Source organism: Caloenas nicobarica, chromosome 1 (genome assembly GCF_036013445.1).
Source record: "Caloenas nicobarica isolate bCalNic1 chromosome 1, bCalNic1.hap1, whole genome shotgun sequence".
In the NCBI taxonomy this organism is placed as follows: domain Eukaryota; kingdom Metazoa; phylum Chordata; class Aves; order Columbiformes; family Columbidae; genus Caloenas; species Caloenas nicobarica.
Genome location: NC_088245.1, coordinates 15,095,055 through 15,111,251, shown reverse-complemented (window position 1 = coordinate 15,111,251; position 16,197 = coordinate 15,095,055). Strand labels below are relative to the sequence as shown.

General features: G+C 39.0%; 1 protein-coding gene across 6 annotated transcripts in view; it reads left to right on the top strand.

Moving 5' to 3' along the window:
- ATXN7L1 (ataxin 7 like 1) overlaps positions 1–13,123 on the top strand; it is a 114,770-nt gene extending 101,647 nt beyond the window's left edge. For 5 of the 6 annotated variants that reach the window (XM_065639086.1, XM_065639049.1, XM_065639069.1 and 2 more), the window contains 3 exons: positions 2,149–3,094; positions 7,171–7,245; positions 10,517–13,123. In XM_065639086.1, the coding sequence (XP_065495158.1) occupies positions 2,149–3,094; positions 7,171–7,245; positions 10,517–10,558 (1,063 nt within the window). In that variant the 3' untranslated portion in view covers positions 10,559–13,123. The remainder of the gene's footprint in view (positions 1–2,148; positions 3,095–7,170; positions 7,246–10,516) is intronic. The other variant, XM_065639096.1, reaches the window with a different exon arrangement.
- The last annotated feature ends 3,074 nt before the right edge of the window (positions 13,124–16,197 follow it).

Sequence of the window (16,197 nt, the reverse complement as noted above, 5' to 3'; positions counted from 1 at the left end):
TTGCCGTAAAAGGGCCCGTCTCATGTCTGTTTACAGACAGATAATCCTCTTCTACTTTGTGAATTTGGCTGTAACTAGCGTCTGTCACCTTCCACAAATAAAAATAATTTGATTTTCTTAAATAGGAAGATCAAAACTTGTTATCTACTGGCTTTGTTTGTCAGGAGAAAAGATACTCAGGCATCTGAGAAAATGTGTTACTAGTACCACTGCTATCATGAAAAACAAAAATATGGTAGTTATATGATACAAGAAATAAACAGGCCTCACTCTGCTCCCACTAAATCCAGTTGTAAATGTTTTCCCAAATTCTAGCTGTTAACATAATCTCTAATATTTTAATGAATTCCACCCGTACTGACTTGTCTGTATAACACAGGAAGCTCACAGTGCTTAACCCCTATTGTATTCTCCTGTTGTCCTCACTGCTCCTCTGGACTGATCTTTTCCTGTCTTCCCCAGGCAGGAATTTGCGTAAAGCCATTATTTTATAATTGATGCTATTGCAGCTCTGTAGTTGTGGCTAAAGGTACAGGGATGCGAGGCCATGTTTTGAGAAAGATAATAACATTTACAAAGTACCTTTTATCCCTGGTTCTCAAGTACTTTACAAGGTGGGTAAGAATAATTGGCCCTTCTTCAAAAATAATCTGAGGAACAGATCTGATACGCAGCTTTGTTCGCATAGCACATCACGGGCAGTAGGGGCTTCCTCGCTTCTGGCTGCATGGACTGTACGTAATCCCTTATGTAATTGTGCCATAAACAGTGTTCTGTCTGACAGTCTCCATAGGAAGAATACCAGGAAAGAACACTTGTAATTAGGATTTGATTCATGATAAAGCAGCATACCCAGTGCTGCTCTTTTATCATTCTTCTTTGAGGGCAAGAATTCTTCAAAAACTGAAAAGGTGTCAGTAGTGAGGATAATAAGGGCAGAGTTATGGTGATGCGCAGGTTTTTAAAGCAAAACAGTATTAAACTGTGAGTTAAATTTTAGTCTAAATAATGAGCAAAGCTCACATGATAATTTTCCTAGAGACATTACGGAAGTCTGGTTCTTTGTTAACACTGGGCTAGATAAAATAATAGAAGATGGTGGCTGAATAGGAAGGAATTTGGATACATTCCACTAATTTCACAGGTAGTATTAAATTTTATTCTCAGAATATTATTCAATGAGTTACGAAGATTATTAAGCACTGTTTAATACTTTATCAATTTTTCAATATCAGTGAAATTAATCCATAACTTACCTAGCTAATCCCATCTAACCAGCTCTCAAATGAGCTGTGGGGAGTAGCACTGCATTGGGAAAGGGATGAGCTTTCCTCCTTTTCATCTTTAAGCTCCGTGATTAAGTGCTTCACAAACCCCCAAACTGGCTCATATACTATGCTCATCAAATCTAACCTCTAAGTTTAGATTGCTATTGAAACTGTTCCTCAACTTGAACTTTCGAGCAAAACATATGCAATGAATGAACCAGGGTGACTGGAATGTTTATAGGTACCACTGTCAGGCATTTTATTTGCATTTTTTGTTTGGTAAAATAGGAGAGGAAAAAATTAAATTAAATTTGTCACAAGGTGATTGAATTGTAACACTATGCACTTAACTGCTGCATGGGGCACTTGTGCTGAAGTGGAGCTCAGTTGTGGTTTGAGGTACATGGTTCAGGGCTCATGGGCCATGACAGAATTTTATAGGGAAAATTATGCTGCATAGTTCTTTACCTGTTCATCTTCTCTTAGGTCTCTGCTGCCTTCACAGACATAATGTGTCTCATTTCAAAATTAATTTTTAGGAAAATATACTTCATGATCCAGCTTTCCTGAATCTTTACAAATTAAAACACACATGTTTTGGGTTTGTGGTTTGTATTAAATCCCAAAGAACCTCATAATGGAATTGCAAGTTTAAAAAGAGGGGAAAAAATTGGAAATAAAAGTATTTTTAAGCCATTGCAGAATGCAGAGCTGATTTTGAACTGTGATTGGTAGAATAGGAGTCAAAACTATAATGAACTAGGTTTGCATTTTTTAGTAAATTGCTCCTTCCCAGAAATCATTTCCTGTCTGCATTGTTCGGCTGGAATTTTTTATGGATCTAAAACTTCCTTTTTTTTTTTTTTTCTTCTCTGTTTAGGAAAATTCCTCCTGCAGCGGATAGTCCCATGCCTTCTCCAGCAGCACATGTCTCCACTCCTTTTCCAGCATCAGTCTTGCAGCCTTTCAGCAACCCCAGTGCGGTGTATATTCCTTCAACACCAATCAGTTCAAGAATCACTTCTTCTCCCTACATAATGACATCAGCCATGTTATCAAATGCAGCCTTTGTGACAACGTCAGAAACTAATTCCATTATGTCACACACTACAGCTTTTCCTCATGTGGCTGCAAGCCTAAGTATCATGGACTCCACTTTTAAGGCGCCATCAGCTGTGTCACCAGTGCCAGCAGTCATCCCTTCCCCATCCCACAAGCCATCCAAAACAAAAACCAGCAAATCCTCAAAAGTCAAAGACCTGTCATCTCGGGGTGATGAGTCTTCAAGTAACAAAAAGAAAAAGCCGCAGTCATCGTCGTCATCGTCCTCGTTATCTTTGCAGACTTCTTCCTCATCTTCATTTTCAGGGTCCCACAAAAAGAACTGTGTCCTGAACCCCAGTTCAACTTTGAACTCCTATCAGGCTACATCTTCCTACAACAGTATGTCTGTGCACAATACAAATAACGGAACAAGCCCACTCAGTGCCAAATCGGAGCCCTCAGGACGGACTTCACTATCGAGTAGTTCGACAGACTCAGTGAAACACATGAGCATGGTAGTGAGCAGTATTGACTCTTCTAACCTGTCTGTATCTTCTCTTGTGCACCACTCAGGGGACCACACCCTGGGAGCGCACAACGCAGTGTCTTCTCTACCCCTTTCGTTCGACAAATCAGAAGGAAAAAAACGAAAAAACTCTAGTTCTAGTAGCAAAGCCTGTAAAATCACTAAAATGCCTGGTATGAATAGTGTTCATAGAAAGAGCACTGCCAACCTTATTTCTGCAGTGCCAGATCCTACAAGCAGCTCCATCTCTCGGCAGGTAAGGGACCCTTCCAGTTATTTTTTTGCGGGTCATGTCTGACTTGAAATATTTCATGCATTCTGAAAATAATGTGTTTGCTTCAGATTGCTTTTCATTGCACAACTTAACTTTCTAGGTTAATACAGAAACGTACTTGTATTTGTGTTGTACGAATCATACAAAGATGCTTTGAGAGGTGAAAAAAAAAATCTACTTTCTTAAAATATTTTTATGACACTTTTTTTTATTCAGTTAATAAAGTAGCCATTTGTATCTCTGAAAGTAAAATTGAATGTCCAGACTGGAGAAATAATTTTTAGAAAGTAACTTTTTTTCTTAATTCTTATCTCTCTGAAATAAATTGTGTGATTAAAACAGGAAGATAAGAGTCAGCATTTATGTTTGTTTCTTTTCCCAAACTTGTTGCTGATTCGTTTTTTAATGTTATGCAAGTCACCTCTTTCTCTTATGTAAAACGCTTGCATCTACTGTTCCCCTGGGGCGAGTCAGAGATGCCTGACCTCAGGTGCTGTTTCCCGTTTGAAATTGGAAAAATTAAGAAATTAAGATCTTAACCAGATGACCTTTAGTGGACATTTGGTTATCTTTTTTAGTGTACATGCGATCAGAATATTGAAGTCAGCACAGCAGATAAGGTTACACACACTTACTTCATTGTCTCTAGAAATAGAGCTTTGACTTCTCTTTCGGTGATGCTTGTAAAAGGACAAAAGCGTGTGTGAATTAAAATTTGGTAGAAAAGCTGCCAATATGATCTTTATAGTGATCTACAGTTTCATTCTGCTACCATGTCCAGTACTATGCAGTGCACAGAAAACACAGCTTGGCCCTGGTGTCTGGAAGACAAAACCATAGAAAACAGAATACCTCAGAAAATCCAGAGAAGGTAGCATAGGATAATTTTGTTTGAGAAACTCTCATTTCCTAACAATATCGTGCATTAAATGGAATTTGGAAACGGAGCGGGTAAGGTCTTGGGCAAGGCAAACCATAGGTAATAGCAGACAGAAACAGTAGTGGAAGAAGGGAATAAACAAATTCTAGAACTGGTATAGCAGGCAGAAAGAAGGTCTCAAAGAATGGCTTAGCAGGTATATTTTCTCTGCTACTTCCAGCAGGGGTGCAACTGAGATGATTTGTTTGGCTTTTAAAAATGGGTAGTGGCATTGTCAATTTTAAGCTTTTTAAATGTGTCCTGCATCTTTAAGTCATTTCAGTCAGTGGAGGATGCTGTACATTCTTACTTCCGTCACGTATCTATTTTTAAAATGTATACCCCAAAAAATTAAATTGCCCTGAGATATTGGAATTAAAAAGAAGTACAAGTTGTTACTCTGGTATAAACATTGGTAGTAGGAAATGGCTTGTGTCCTCTTTACACAGTACGTGGGCTGTAACTGTAGCCAGTGCAGTTTGGGGAACAGGCACACACGGGAGGTTCTGAGTTCAAATTCTGACTCCCCTAGTGAGTAAACTTGTTCCTGTGGGACATTCCTGTTCCAGTTTGTGATGTGTGTCAGCATGTTGGACAGTAATGGAAGTAAATAAACCACAATCAGAGGTCTTTGCTGAATATTTCTAAAGATATAATTCATGCTAATAATTTTTTCCTTAAGTAAAAGGTTAAATATATGTAATGAATGTAATGATATACAGATTTTTAATCATAATATTTTTATATACATGTACAGATTCATACACATATATAGGTATACATGCATATATATGTCTATATGTATGTAAAAGTTGGTCTTACTTTCTTCTTATACTGCTGGTCTTTGGAGCTACACTAGTAATCAAAAACAGGAGGTAAAGTGGAGTTGATTGTATTTCAGATGTCTAGCTGGCAGCTAGTTTTGACGAGGATAATGAATTATATGCGATAACAAAATAGACATTTCCTACTGTTTCTTTATGCTATAAATAAATGAGATTTGTACCCACTTAAGCATATGGGTCAAATAATGTTACATACTGTACATGCGAATATTAAAACTCTGGAAAATACTCAAAATCACTTTTGAGCTTTGCTGGTTTGACTTACTGTGTTCTAGAAGTGCAATCACAGTAGAAATTCCACAAAAAGATCGGTATTACTTAAAATCTTGCTCCTGTTCCTTGATGTAATAGGGCAAATTAAATTAAGAGAATAGGAATACAGAAAAATGCTCAAGTGACCAATGAATAGGCTCAGGTGGGGGTTTTTTCTGATTTAATTCATGCCTGGCCTAGATAGATGGTAACTGAAAGTGTTAGCCATTGGGTTTTGAAGTATACTTTATTTTTAAATGAAAAGGACTTGCATCCTGGCTGCAGCCTAATCCTTTTAAAACGGTGTTGCCAGCATTAAAGGCCCAACACAAGTGGGAATCTTTCTTATTTTCACTGGGTGCTGTGACCGTCGGGTCTGTTGTTTCCAGCTGGGAACCAGGCCGGGCCGTGCTGGGGCTGTGCTGCTCCTGGCTTTGCCTGCTGCGGAGAGTCGGGCGGGTGGCGCTCGTGGCAGCACCGATGGAATGGAAGCCTGAGGAGGCAGAATATTCCCTCTTGGGATTCTCAAATCTCAGCAAGTCAATTTCCTAGTGGCTCTTTTCTCATCTGGAAGATGGACATGTATTTTATTGTGGAAGGGGTTTATGAATATTATACTGGTGGATGTAGAGAAGAAAGGTTTGCAGGCGTGCCACGATGTTCTGAAGGGCTAGGAAAGATTTTACAAAGTTGTGTGTCTTTAGTCAAGATACTGAAGAAAAGCACGTTGCTACCTCGAGAACAGCTGTGACATGGAAAACAATATGCTAAAGGGAACGGGATGGGCAGAGTCCTGCCCTTTTAGTCTTTGTGCACCACAGGAGCTGCCCTCAGAACTGGCTGTAAATAAAAACTTTAAACATTTTTTCTGGCTAGAATGTGAATAGAGAACACTGTTTGAGTCACTGCGTGAGAAAGGGCAGATATAGAGAGGGAAACAAAGGCTACTTTATCCTACATACGTGAAATGGCAGCATAACAAATGATGTTGCAGAAGGAAAGGAGAAACCTGTGATGTTGGTGAAAACCCCACCAGCCAATGCCACAGTCCCATCAGTTCAGTAAGAATCTTGCAACTGCATTTCTCACTGTTTAGAAGACAGGCCCTTGCTGCCCCTCCATCAAGTGATTAAAGTTGGTGTTCCTTGAAGTCCGTTGACCTCGTGAATAGCTATTCAAAATGCAATCATCTGCCAGTTGCAAGCAGGTGTCCATGGTTGGTTTTTATCAGCCTTGTAACCCCTGAGGAACTGCTGCTGGGACTCAACAGCTGTCTTCCCTTCTGTATCGCTACAGAAATATCTACACTATGTTTGTGGGTCGTTGTAGAAAAACCTAAGACAGGCTGCGCTTGCAGAGTGCTGTAATCTCTCCGGTATTGAAATGTGCAGATTGAATATTGCGGTATTTTAACTAAGTATTTTTAAAATGTATGTGTACTGTCAGTTTGCACTCACTCCAAAGAAATTCTCTGATGCAGTAAATTGATACAATTGCTAATTTAAACTTCTGGAGTTTGATTCTTCTGATTAATATTTGCTTTATTGGGCAATAACAAATGAAGGCTCTATATGGAAGAAAAAAAATAATAACTTAGGGCATGCTATGGTGCTTGGCCAGTTGCTTTCAACTCCCCAGGAGTGGAGAGGGGCCTTCGGGGCCAAGTCCATGACCTTGAGCGCTCTGTGCTCTCTTGTTGCTGAGTAGCTCCACTGAGTGACTCCAGTAACTAGAGAAACGAGTATTTTGGTCTAGAGAGGTGAGGTTTTACAATCTGTGTCCCCCCAGTAACTGTTTCCTATGTTGTTTTCTGACCTGTAATAGTATTTATGTGCCTTTTGAGAGTTTACTTAAAGTATACAGGCTCTGAGGGATAATTATTACTTTACCTGAAGAAGCGTATCCTTTGCAATAGCAAAATACCTGTATTCCAAATGCAAAGCAATTAGTGCCACTTCATACAGCAAAGGGAAGGCCATTACCAGCATCTCCATTCAACTGACAAATATGCCTCTCAATGCTGCTCAATTAATGTCTTTCAGATTGGAAAAAATAGCAGTGTAGCTTTGTCACAATCCAGTCCTTCGAGTACATCAAACCCTGTACACAACAGACAAGTAAGTTGCTTTGGAAAAAAGCGTACTTAAGTAGTCCGTAAGCGGTTTTGAAATATTTTATATTGTAAAACCTTAAAATACAAATTCATTATGAATACAATTCTTTATAGAAACTGTCGGTGAACTAATATTAGATTTCTCCTCTCACTTATTTTTTTCCAGCTATTTTCCCCTCCGAGATTTATGAATAACAAGTTTTCCTTTTGTGTTTTACTACCTGTAGTACACCTCAGGTTGGCTTATGTGCTGCTCACTGGCTGTTGCTTTGGTGATAGAAACTCAGCAGCAGCAGCAGCAGAAACTGCACAGGACCCAGCTAAGCTGATGTGGTTTTTCTGTCCAGCTCCCCCTGCTGAGCGAGATGGCACAGCACAGTCCCCAGGCTGGCATAGGGGGGACAGCGTTTAAAAATAGGCCAGAAGTGACAGCAGCACAGGGACGACAGAAATGGGACAGAGGAGGCAGGGCACATGGCTATTCAGAGAAACTAATCTGAAAGCATAACTAAACTAAGCATAATCTGAGTTCTTAGACTGTGGGAAATCCTTAGCGCTTCCACCACACCTGTTTATCACACAGACTGCTAGTCAGAGAATTATAATAAATTCTGTAACTCAGCTTTTTTGTGAGGACAGGTGCTTGACTTGTGATCCAGCCCTCATCTGTCAGGAGGACTGATAGACTAGTTGATTTTTTTTTAATATGGCATCTACTGTGTGACTCTCCAAGTTGAGTAGTTTATCAAGAATTCATTATCAAGATTCTTGATATGAAAAGGTTTCCCAGCTTTGCAAGGTGTAATCACAAGTAAACAAAAATTCCAGAGGATTTTTCTGTACACCCAGTCAGTATTTTAGAATTCTGTTACATATTCTGGCTAAATCATACAGGAGTAGTTATTCAAAATGGCTGTGCTGCTTAGTTTGTGCTGTGTAGACACAGCAACAGAATAGTATGCTTGTAGTAATGACAACCCACAACTGTATCCCCATTAAACATATTTAAAATCACTCACATATTGAGATGAACTGCCAAACAGGATTTTTTTTTCCTCTTGGTGCTGATTGCAAAGCTGTATTTGTATGGAAGAACTGCTCTGAAGGGAAAAAAGTGGACAGTTTCTTCATATTCATAGGGACTGACATTTTGCTGTGTGAGACAGTCGTCCAGCTGCCAGGAACAAACATGGGATAAAGCTGTTCTGAAGTGGAAAACTGGTTTTGCTTTAGCCTCCTGCTCCTGTGTTAGTATAAAACACACACTACCTGAGGAGCAGAGCTTGTTGGGATCTGTTGCCTTAACAGTACTAAACATTAATTTTGTGGCAGCCTTATGTAAACAGGGGCTATTGCTGAGCTTTTCAGCTGCCTGTTTCCGTAACTTTATCAAAAATAGAAGTGCTTGTTTGTTTAAGCTCCACAAACTCTTTCTTGTTAAAAATATGTTTCAGTCACTTTGGTACTTGAGTATGGAGCTCAGAATACAAATCAAAAATCAAGATGTTCTAAGTTTTATTAAACTTTTTTTTTAACTCTAACACAGGATTTTAGTATTTGGTACCATGAATAATGATTACCTGTCTAATGAATGCTTGTCACTGTCAAAATAAATCTGAGCTGCTTTGTTGACAGCTTTCATCTCCAGTCTAGCAACTGAATGGTCTCTAAACAAAATTTTAGTCTTAAACTGTGCTACAATATTCCTTTATAAGGGTGTTATTAATTAGGTCACAATAAGTGGATCTGCAAGTATATGCCATGGCAGTCAAGATATTACTGGGGGAACCTGAGCTCTCTTGTTTTTAATGTTCGTGTTGTTACAACCATGATAACCAGGGAGCCCCAGTGAAGCAAGGTCTGCAGGCAGAGACAGTCTCTGCTGTACACTGGGGTTTATAGTTGGAAAAAACAGGCCGGTTTTCATGAATACAAGCCTGAAAGACTTTCCACAATGCAGTTTGAAGCAGAATTGCAGCTGCCGAGGTAAATGTGAGTACAGAGCAGTTACTCTGGGTTGCCTCCACTGTGCTACCTGCTCAGGCAACCTGTTGGGGCGAGCCGCTGGTGCAGAGGGCGTTGGATGGGAGGAGATTGTTGCTTCTCCAGAGGAGACAGAGGGGTCCTCAACACGGGGTTGAGTGACTGGGTGAGAGCGAGGCACTGGGCAGCTGGCGGTGGCTGTGAAGCCAGGCTGGTCGAAGCCGTGCTGGCCGCGTGCTGTCCTGCGGGGAACGCTGGCTGCCCGCCCGCCTGCCAGAGGCCGCCAGCCAGAGCCCAGGGGACATGGGCAGTGCTGTGACAGTCACCGGCCACCCATTGCTGGGCGCTTGCCGTTAGGGAGCTGTGAGATAAAGATGCCCCATGGTGGTTTTGATTTCGCGCAATCGGTTTCTTTCGGTGATTCGCCGCATTTGTTAAGTGCACTGTGCTCTGGGGTTCTCCCGTGGGGACTGGTGGCTGCCAGGGTAACTCTGGGCCTGGCTGCTCTCTCCCCTCGCACTAAACTCAGTCAGGTTAAACTCCAACAAATTGTTCTCGTTTCATGTTTAATTTGAATGTTGCTGCATCTGTTTGAGACCTGAAGAGGGGCTCGTATACATAAAAACATGCCTGTTTTTCCAACTACTGTTGCTTTAACAAAAAAAATATTACTCTTCCTTATAAAAGCTACTTGGTTTTTAACAAGCATTAATGGAACGGTAGTTTTACAGTCAAATTATTTGTGCCTGTCAATACAGATGATGTATTAAAAGCTTGTTTTCTCCAGATTTTATCCTTGTTCTAGGTTTATAACTAATCAAGTGTTTTTGTCTTCATAGTGCTTTTAGGTGCCTGAATGTGTTAACACTTCAAGACCTCAGTATGCGGTGGTTTTTAAATACTGAGTAACTAGATCATTTTGTTAAGGGAAGGTGACAACGTGTATGCTGTGTGGGGATTCCTTGTGCATGAAAACATGCTGTGTAGAGGAAAAGATTCTTCAGAGTTGTCGTCTAATTGCTGCTCTTTATTTGTAATGATACACCAAGTTAATGAACATGAGATTCACCAAAGCTTACTAAAATCAGACAGTCCCAAAAGGAAGTATGTTGTTTATTCAAAGCAGTTCCTTTTCTTAAAGGTCTAATGTAATCAGTAAACAAGAGGGAATTTAGTTCAGGGACGTGAAATAAATTCCTGCCTTGAGTTCTGTCAGACGCAGATGTTATTAAAGTGTTATATACTGAAAGACATTTTGTGATTTTTGAACCTGGCTCTGGTTTCTCTTTTAGAAGACATCAAACCGGACTGGTAGAATAAGGACTCTTCCATAACAAGGAAAAGGAACCAGCCTATAATCTCTAGCTCTCAGCAGCCCTACTCCACAGGGTTTTTCTTTTCTATGTCCTGCAGATGGATTTAATCTTTTATGAATTTGTGGTTTTAAAGATAATTAAATTTACAGAAAACTGTAATAGTGATTTGTTTAGTTTTTCACTTGTATTTGCCACTGATCTGTGCATTCTGCTTGGTTATGTTTCATGCCTTTTAAAGCTGTTAGCATTGCAATGCTCCCTTTGTTTCCTTACCAGAACACAGCGGACATTCCAAAAAAAAAAATCCAGGTCATGATTTGAATTTATTTAAAGGATCTCCAAATTTTTTCATTAAATTAAAATTACAGTAATTCTGTATTTAAGCTTGTCCTATGGATAAAAATCGAGTGCATTTCTTAGTAATTTGCAAACAGCTGGGGCACTGCAACTTTAGGGACTAATCCTGACTGGTGCTCTGTACCTACAGCATTTAATAATTTCAGTGGGAATTCTGAGTGTTCAGCCTCTTCCAGGATCAGGCTCTTAAGGAATCTGTACTCCAATCAATGCATAGAGGATTTTTGCACCAAACTGTAATTAGCGTTATCAGGGGCTCAACACGTAAAATGCCCATCTCTTGGGGGATTTCTAGACCCTTAAGATCACAGCACTTGATAACTTCAGTGAACGGTTTGTGTTTGCAAGGACAGGAGATGAGCAAATTGGCTTGCATTAACAGAATTGCACTGACAGTGTTTCTTATAGGATTACTGAATAATTTTTTAATAAAATATAGATTTTATAATCAGGAAGCCAATACTAGGTACTGGAACAATAGTACAGAGGAGTTAATTTTTATTTCTACAGTGTTAAAAGTGCACTTATATGCTGGTTTATTTACATCTTGGGGAAAGGCGAGAGACTGCAAATAGGGAGATTATTACTACTTTCTTTTTTAAAAAAAGAAGGCTTAAGGCAAATTTTAAGACTAAAAATGTTTAAGCAATTATAAACAAGGCTAGACCCTTTGAAAAAAGTTTAGAAATATTCTTAAAATAAATTTTTATAGTGTTAATTTTGTAATAATTTATGTTTTGCTATACTTCAGAGCTAACTGACCGGTATAGTTTCAGAAACAGTATGAAACTTAGGAAAGTTTAAGCAATGTTTATATTTTTAAAATGTTCTTTGAATTATGTTTTTATTGTACATTTCTTCAGACTGAAAAATGTGTACATATCTTTGTTATTTTTGCACAATTTTTGTCTTGTTCAGTTTTAGGAGCAGTACTATGTTGATTTTTTTAATTTATTTTGAGTTATAAAACTGCAGGAGTTGAAAAATCTCAGTAACAACGTCATCCTCTGTAATCAATGAACTGCTATTTCTAGTTGTTGGGGGAAAACAGTGGTTGTGAGATTCAGTGGTTGCTTCTGAGAAATAATGCTAATCAGTGACTGAAGGAGCAATGTTGTAGTTTTAGGAAGCTTTAGCTCTTTCCATGCATCTTTTCATTGGAAAGCTGGAATATGGAGCCTGTCCTTTGAATGCTGCTTGATTTTTTTTCAACTGGCTTACGCCTGACAGCATTTCAGGAAAGTTAAGCACCAAGTAAAATCCCACAGTGTTCTTTCATCATCAAAGAATCATTAATTAATTATCTGTATCAAAAAATTCAGCCTGAAAAGTGAAATGGAAGTAAATATTTGGAAAAAATGGATACAAACTGGACCAGCCTATAATGCATTATTAGTGTAGCATTCGCTCAGTAGTTCTTTTTCTTCCCCATTTGCCTGAAAGTCTTGTGATTTGTTTCCAGCAATAGAGGCTCAGAAGCTTTGGTTGTTACACATACGCAATGCATAGGCCCGTCAGCCATAAAAAGCGACTTGGATAACTTGTATGCCTTCTTTTGTATTGATGTAACAATTGTACATAGTGCTGATTGACCTTTGTAGAGAATAGTTTATACAGCATATTCTATTATTGCTGATTCTCAGTGAACTATTGTTTTAAAAAAAAAAGAAGAAAAAAAGAAATTTTTCTATTTACACCTTATATTTTGTTATGCTGTTGACCCATGGCACTTTAACAAAACTCTGTGGGTTTTGCATAGCTGGTCAGTCATGGGATATATTAAATAACTGTTGTTGCACAGAAATGAATTTGCACCTGCTATATTGTGCTTTCCTACTACAGATTTTAGAACCTTTTCCAGAAGACTTTTGAAGAAAGCATGTCCAATCATTCTAAGAAAAAAAAATGCCATACTTGTACAGCCAATTTCTTTTCTACAATCCATATTTTGTAACACTAAGTATTTTCATTCTTTGTCCTGCACCTTTACGTATTAGCAGTATCAAATAGAATTCATTCCATGCTTGTGATAATTGTAAGCAGAATAAATGTCTAAAGTAGGTGTAAATAGTAAATTCTATGGCTTACAGTTTTAAAAAGGAAAACCAGAACAAACATGTATCTGATTGATACTGCCATGGTTCAACACCGGGCCTGGAGATATTCTCTAGTGAGCGATTGTATTTTTTTGTTTTTTGCTTTATTATTATTATTTTTTTTTGTAACATGGCTTTGTAAATAAAATAATTTATATGTTTGTAAGAAACACATGGGGTTTGTCATTATTTATCTCTGCAACGCAAAAATTCTGTGTATTGCATATGTATATGTATATATATATACGTATATGTATATGTATTCTTTCTCTTTTTCTTCCCAGAGGCTGAAGTACCCATTGCAGGTAGCCAGCACTGAGGATGTGACTGGGAGTTCAAAAGACCTTCCCAGCTCTCTGTAGAGGGCAGAAGTGCTCTGGGATTATTTGTGGCATTTGTGTCTGAAATATTTCTATATTTACATGTCCAGACATGTGTGACGATCAGCTACTGAGGTGTTTGCATGGATAAATCATTTTTAAATTCCTTTGCTTAGCTGAATGTATTTTCTCGTTCCTTATCAATGTAAGAATTAACTTTGCTAGAGCTGCTAGATTTAGGAATTCTCACTTCAATGGGCAGTACAAATTTATAACCAGTCTTTTTATCACTGTTAATGCTAAAAATGCAGCTTTTATCTAGGCGTTAAGATTCTTGTTCTGCGTAAAGCCTGTTCCAATTACAGATCTAATGAGATTTAAATTGTTCGTTGGCTTGTCAGCTCTGCAGAGAGGATTGCAGTTTTTTCTCTAACTGCAAACATCATCTGCAAATCTGGGGAAGATGCACATTTTAATGCTCCTTTTAGGAAGTATCTGGAAACTTAGCCTTGGAGATACTGTAGGGAAGACGCTCGCAATTATAGTATGATCTTTTTTAAAACTAAGAAGTTTGGACTGCAAACTGGTTTTGTATGCAAACACTCAGAACTGGCAGAGGAGGTAAAGCTGGCCTGGGTTACAGGAAACAGTTATCGAAGGAGGAATATTTTACCTTCTAGGCAAACAGCTTTTTGTGTAACATCTTGCATGTTATATGCATGTGGCAAATCAAATCCTGAACTTCCTCTTCACTGTCCAATTTGTGCCTTGGTCTGAGCTGCTTATTATCTTGAAAACTTTTTTTTTTTAATCTTGAGTTTATCTTTTCTAGTATAGAAAACCTGAACATCATGAGGTAAGAGTGGATACATGAGTTTCTTCTGATAAAGTGGTTCCCATGTACAGCTGAAGAGTGACATGCTGTTTGTAAGATGCTTTGTTATTTCTAGCAGCCATTAGAAATTAAAGCAAGAGCCAAGAAAATGCAATATCGCAGCCATGAGTTATTAGTTGCTTGCTATCATTGCCCGTGGCCAGCAAAGGCCGAAGACCACTAAATTTACTTTCCAAATATGACTGAGTCATTTTCTTAGCACTTGTTGGTTCATTAGAATGATTTACAAGCTGTTCTCTAGAGTTCATTTCCCCCGCCCTTTTTTTGGTTACGCAACAAGTATTTTGCTTGTAGCTTGTACTCTCTTTCTTGTATTATCTAACGTGCTCTAAATACCACTAGTTCAGAGCGAAGCAGATCACACTAACTTTTGTATTCATTGTACTCTTAGTTTTTATGCTTCTGTTTTTACCACAGAAATATTTATTTTAGAAGAAAGTCGTTGCTGTCTGCAACCAGTATCTGTTTTACTCTTCTAAATCTGTCAGGATTCACAATTGGAAGAAATGCCAAATACTGATTCCAAAAATATTTGGAGGAGATTCATACAACGGATTCAGACTTCAGAACACAAGAATGCTTATTTCATGCAATCTTTATGCTGTTTTGTTCCTTGAGTACCTCTTGAAAGCTACTACTCAAAACAACTACAAACCTCTTTTAAAACATACTTCCTTAAGTATGAGAACAATCAGGTTGATAATTCAGCAGCAGGTCCCTGGAGAATCCATCATGGATGGTATGCATGCTCTTGTCATTTTGAAATGCATCACAAGTGACATGGGCGGGATTCTTCTGTGGTTTTTGTGGGGTTTTTTTAGTTTCTGGCTGACCTGCAGAAATATTTAGATCTAGTCTGTGGTCTGCTCTCCCTACGGAAGGGAGAAGGGAAGCTTTAGGGAAGCTCCCCGTGTTTAGGGGAAGCTTGCCAGAAATAACCATCAGGATCCAGGACAACCTGATTTGAGGTTAAGGACACCAGCTGGGATTCAACATAGTGCACAACATCCAACTGTCCCTTTGCAGCTTTCCCAAACCTGAAAGATTTAGCTCTGAAACTGAATCTGGGTTTGATTAACTTGGAGTACTTACTGATGTGGTTGATGTGACACCACAAGAAACTAGTTTTTCAGAAAAGCATGAACAAAGTGTATTTACAGAATGCTGCAGGTATAAAGGCTTGTTGGTGTAAATAAAGTGAATGGCCTGATGAACTCCTGACTGCAGCCCTGTGAATCCCCTCTCTGTGTCGGCTGTTTCCAGCCTGGCCCCTACTGAGGCAGAGGAGGGACTGGTGACAGAGTGAGCATCACCACAGAAGAGAAATCATCATCCCTTCCTCGTGGCAAATTTACTCGGTGCTGAGTGCGGAACTGTGTCACGGGTGAGTAGACAGGTCACTGGGAAAGGACTTCTCGAGCTCAATCCTTCAGGCTTTCCCACCACAGATGCAGAATATATTGTTGCTTTAGTTCTGAAGATACTCTCAAGAGCCTACGCAAGAAACTTTCACTTCTGGTCATCTCCACTCTTAAATTGCAACTATTTGCCTTCCTTTTTCTTTAGTTTTCTCTTATTTTGACCCATAATCGGTTGGGGATTTGGGGTGGTTGGGTTTGTTTGTTTATTTTAATCTTGCCTTGAGTTACTTCTTCCTTGTCAATTCTCTTTAGGATTTGTGTTTGAAGCCCATAGCCTGAACAGTAATACCAACACACTGGGCTTGCTGCTTCATTATCAAGGAGACCCCAAGAAGGTGCAAAAAGCTGGTTTTCACTTGTGTTATTTTGCAGAGTGTGTCAAAGGGCTACAGCTTCACACTCTGAGCATGTTCTTCCAGAATGTTAGTCTTTTGACTAACTGTGTAACAGGCTAGATGGCATTTTTTTTCTAAATCTACTGTCCCAGTTACCAGTACATTCTCTATTACAACACGTGCACTGTTGCAGTTCATATGAAGAGCATGTCTACCCTTGACACCTGTGGGAA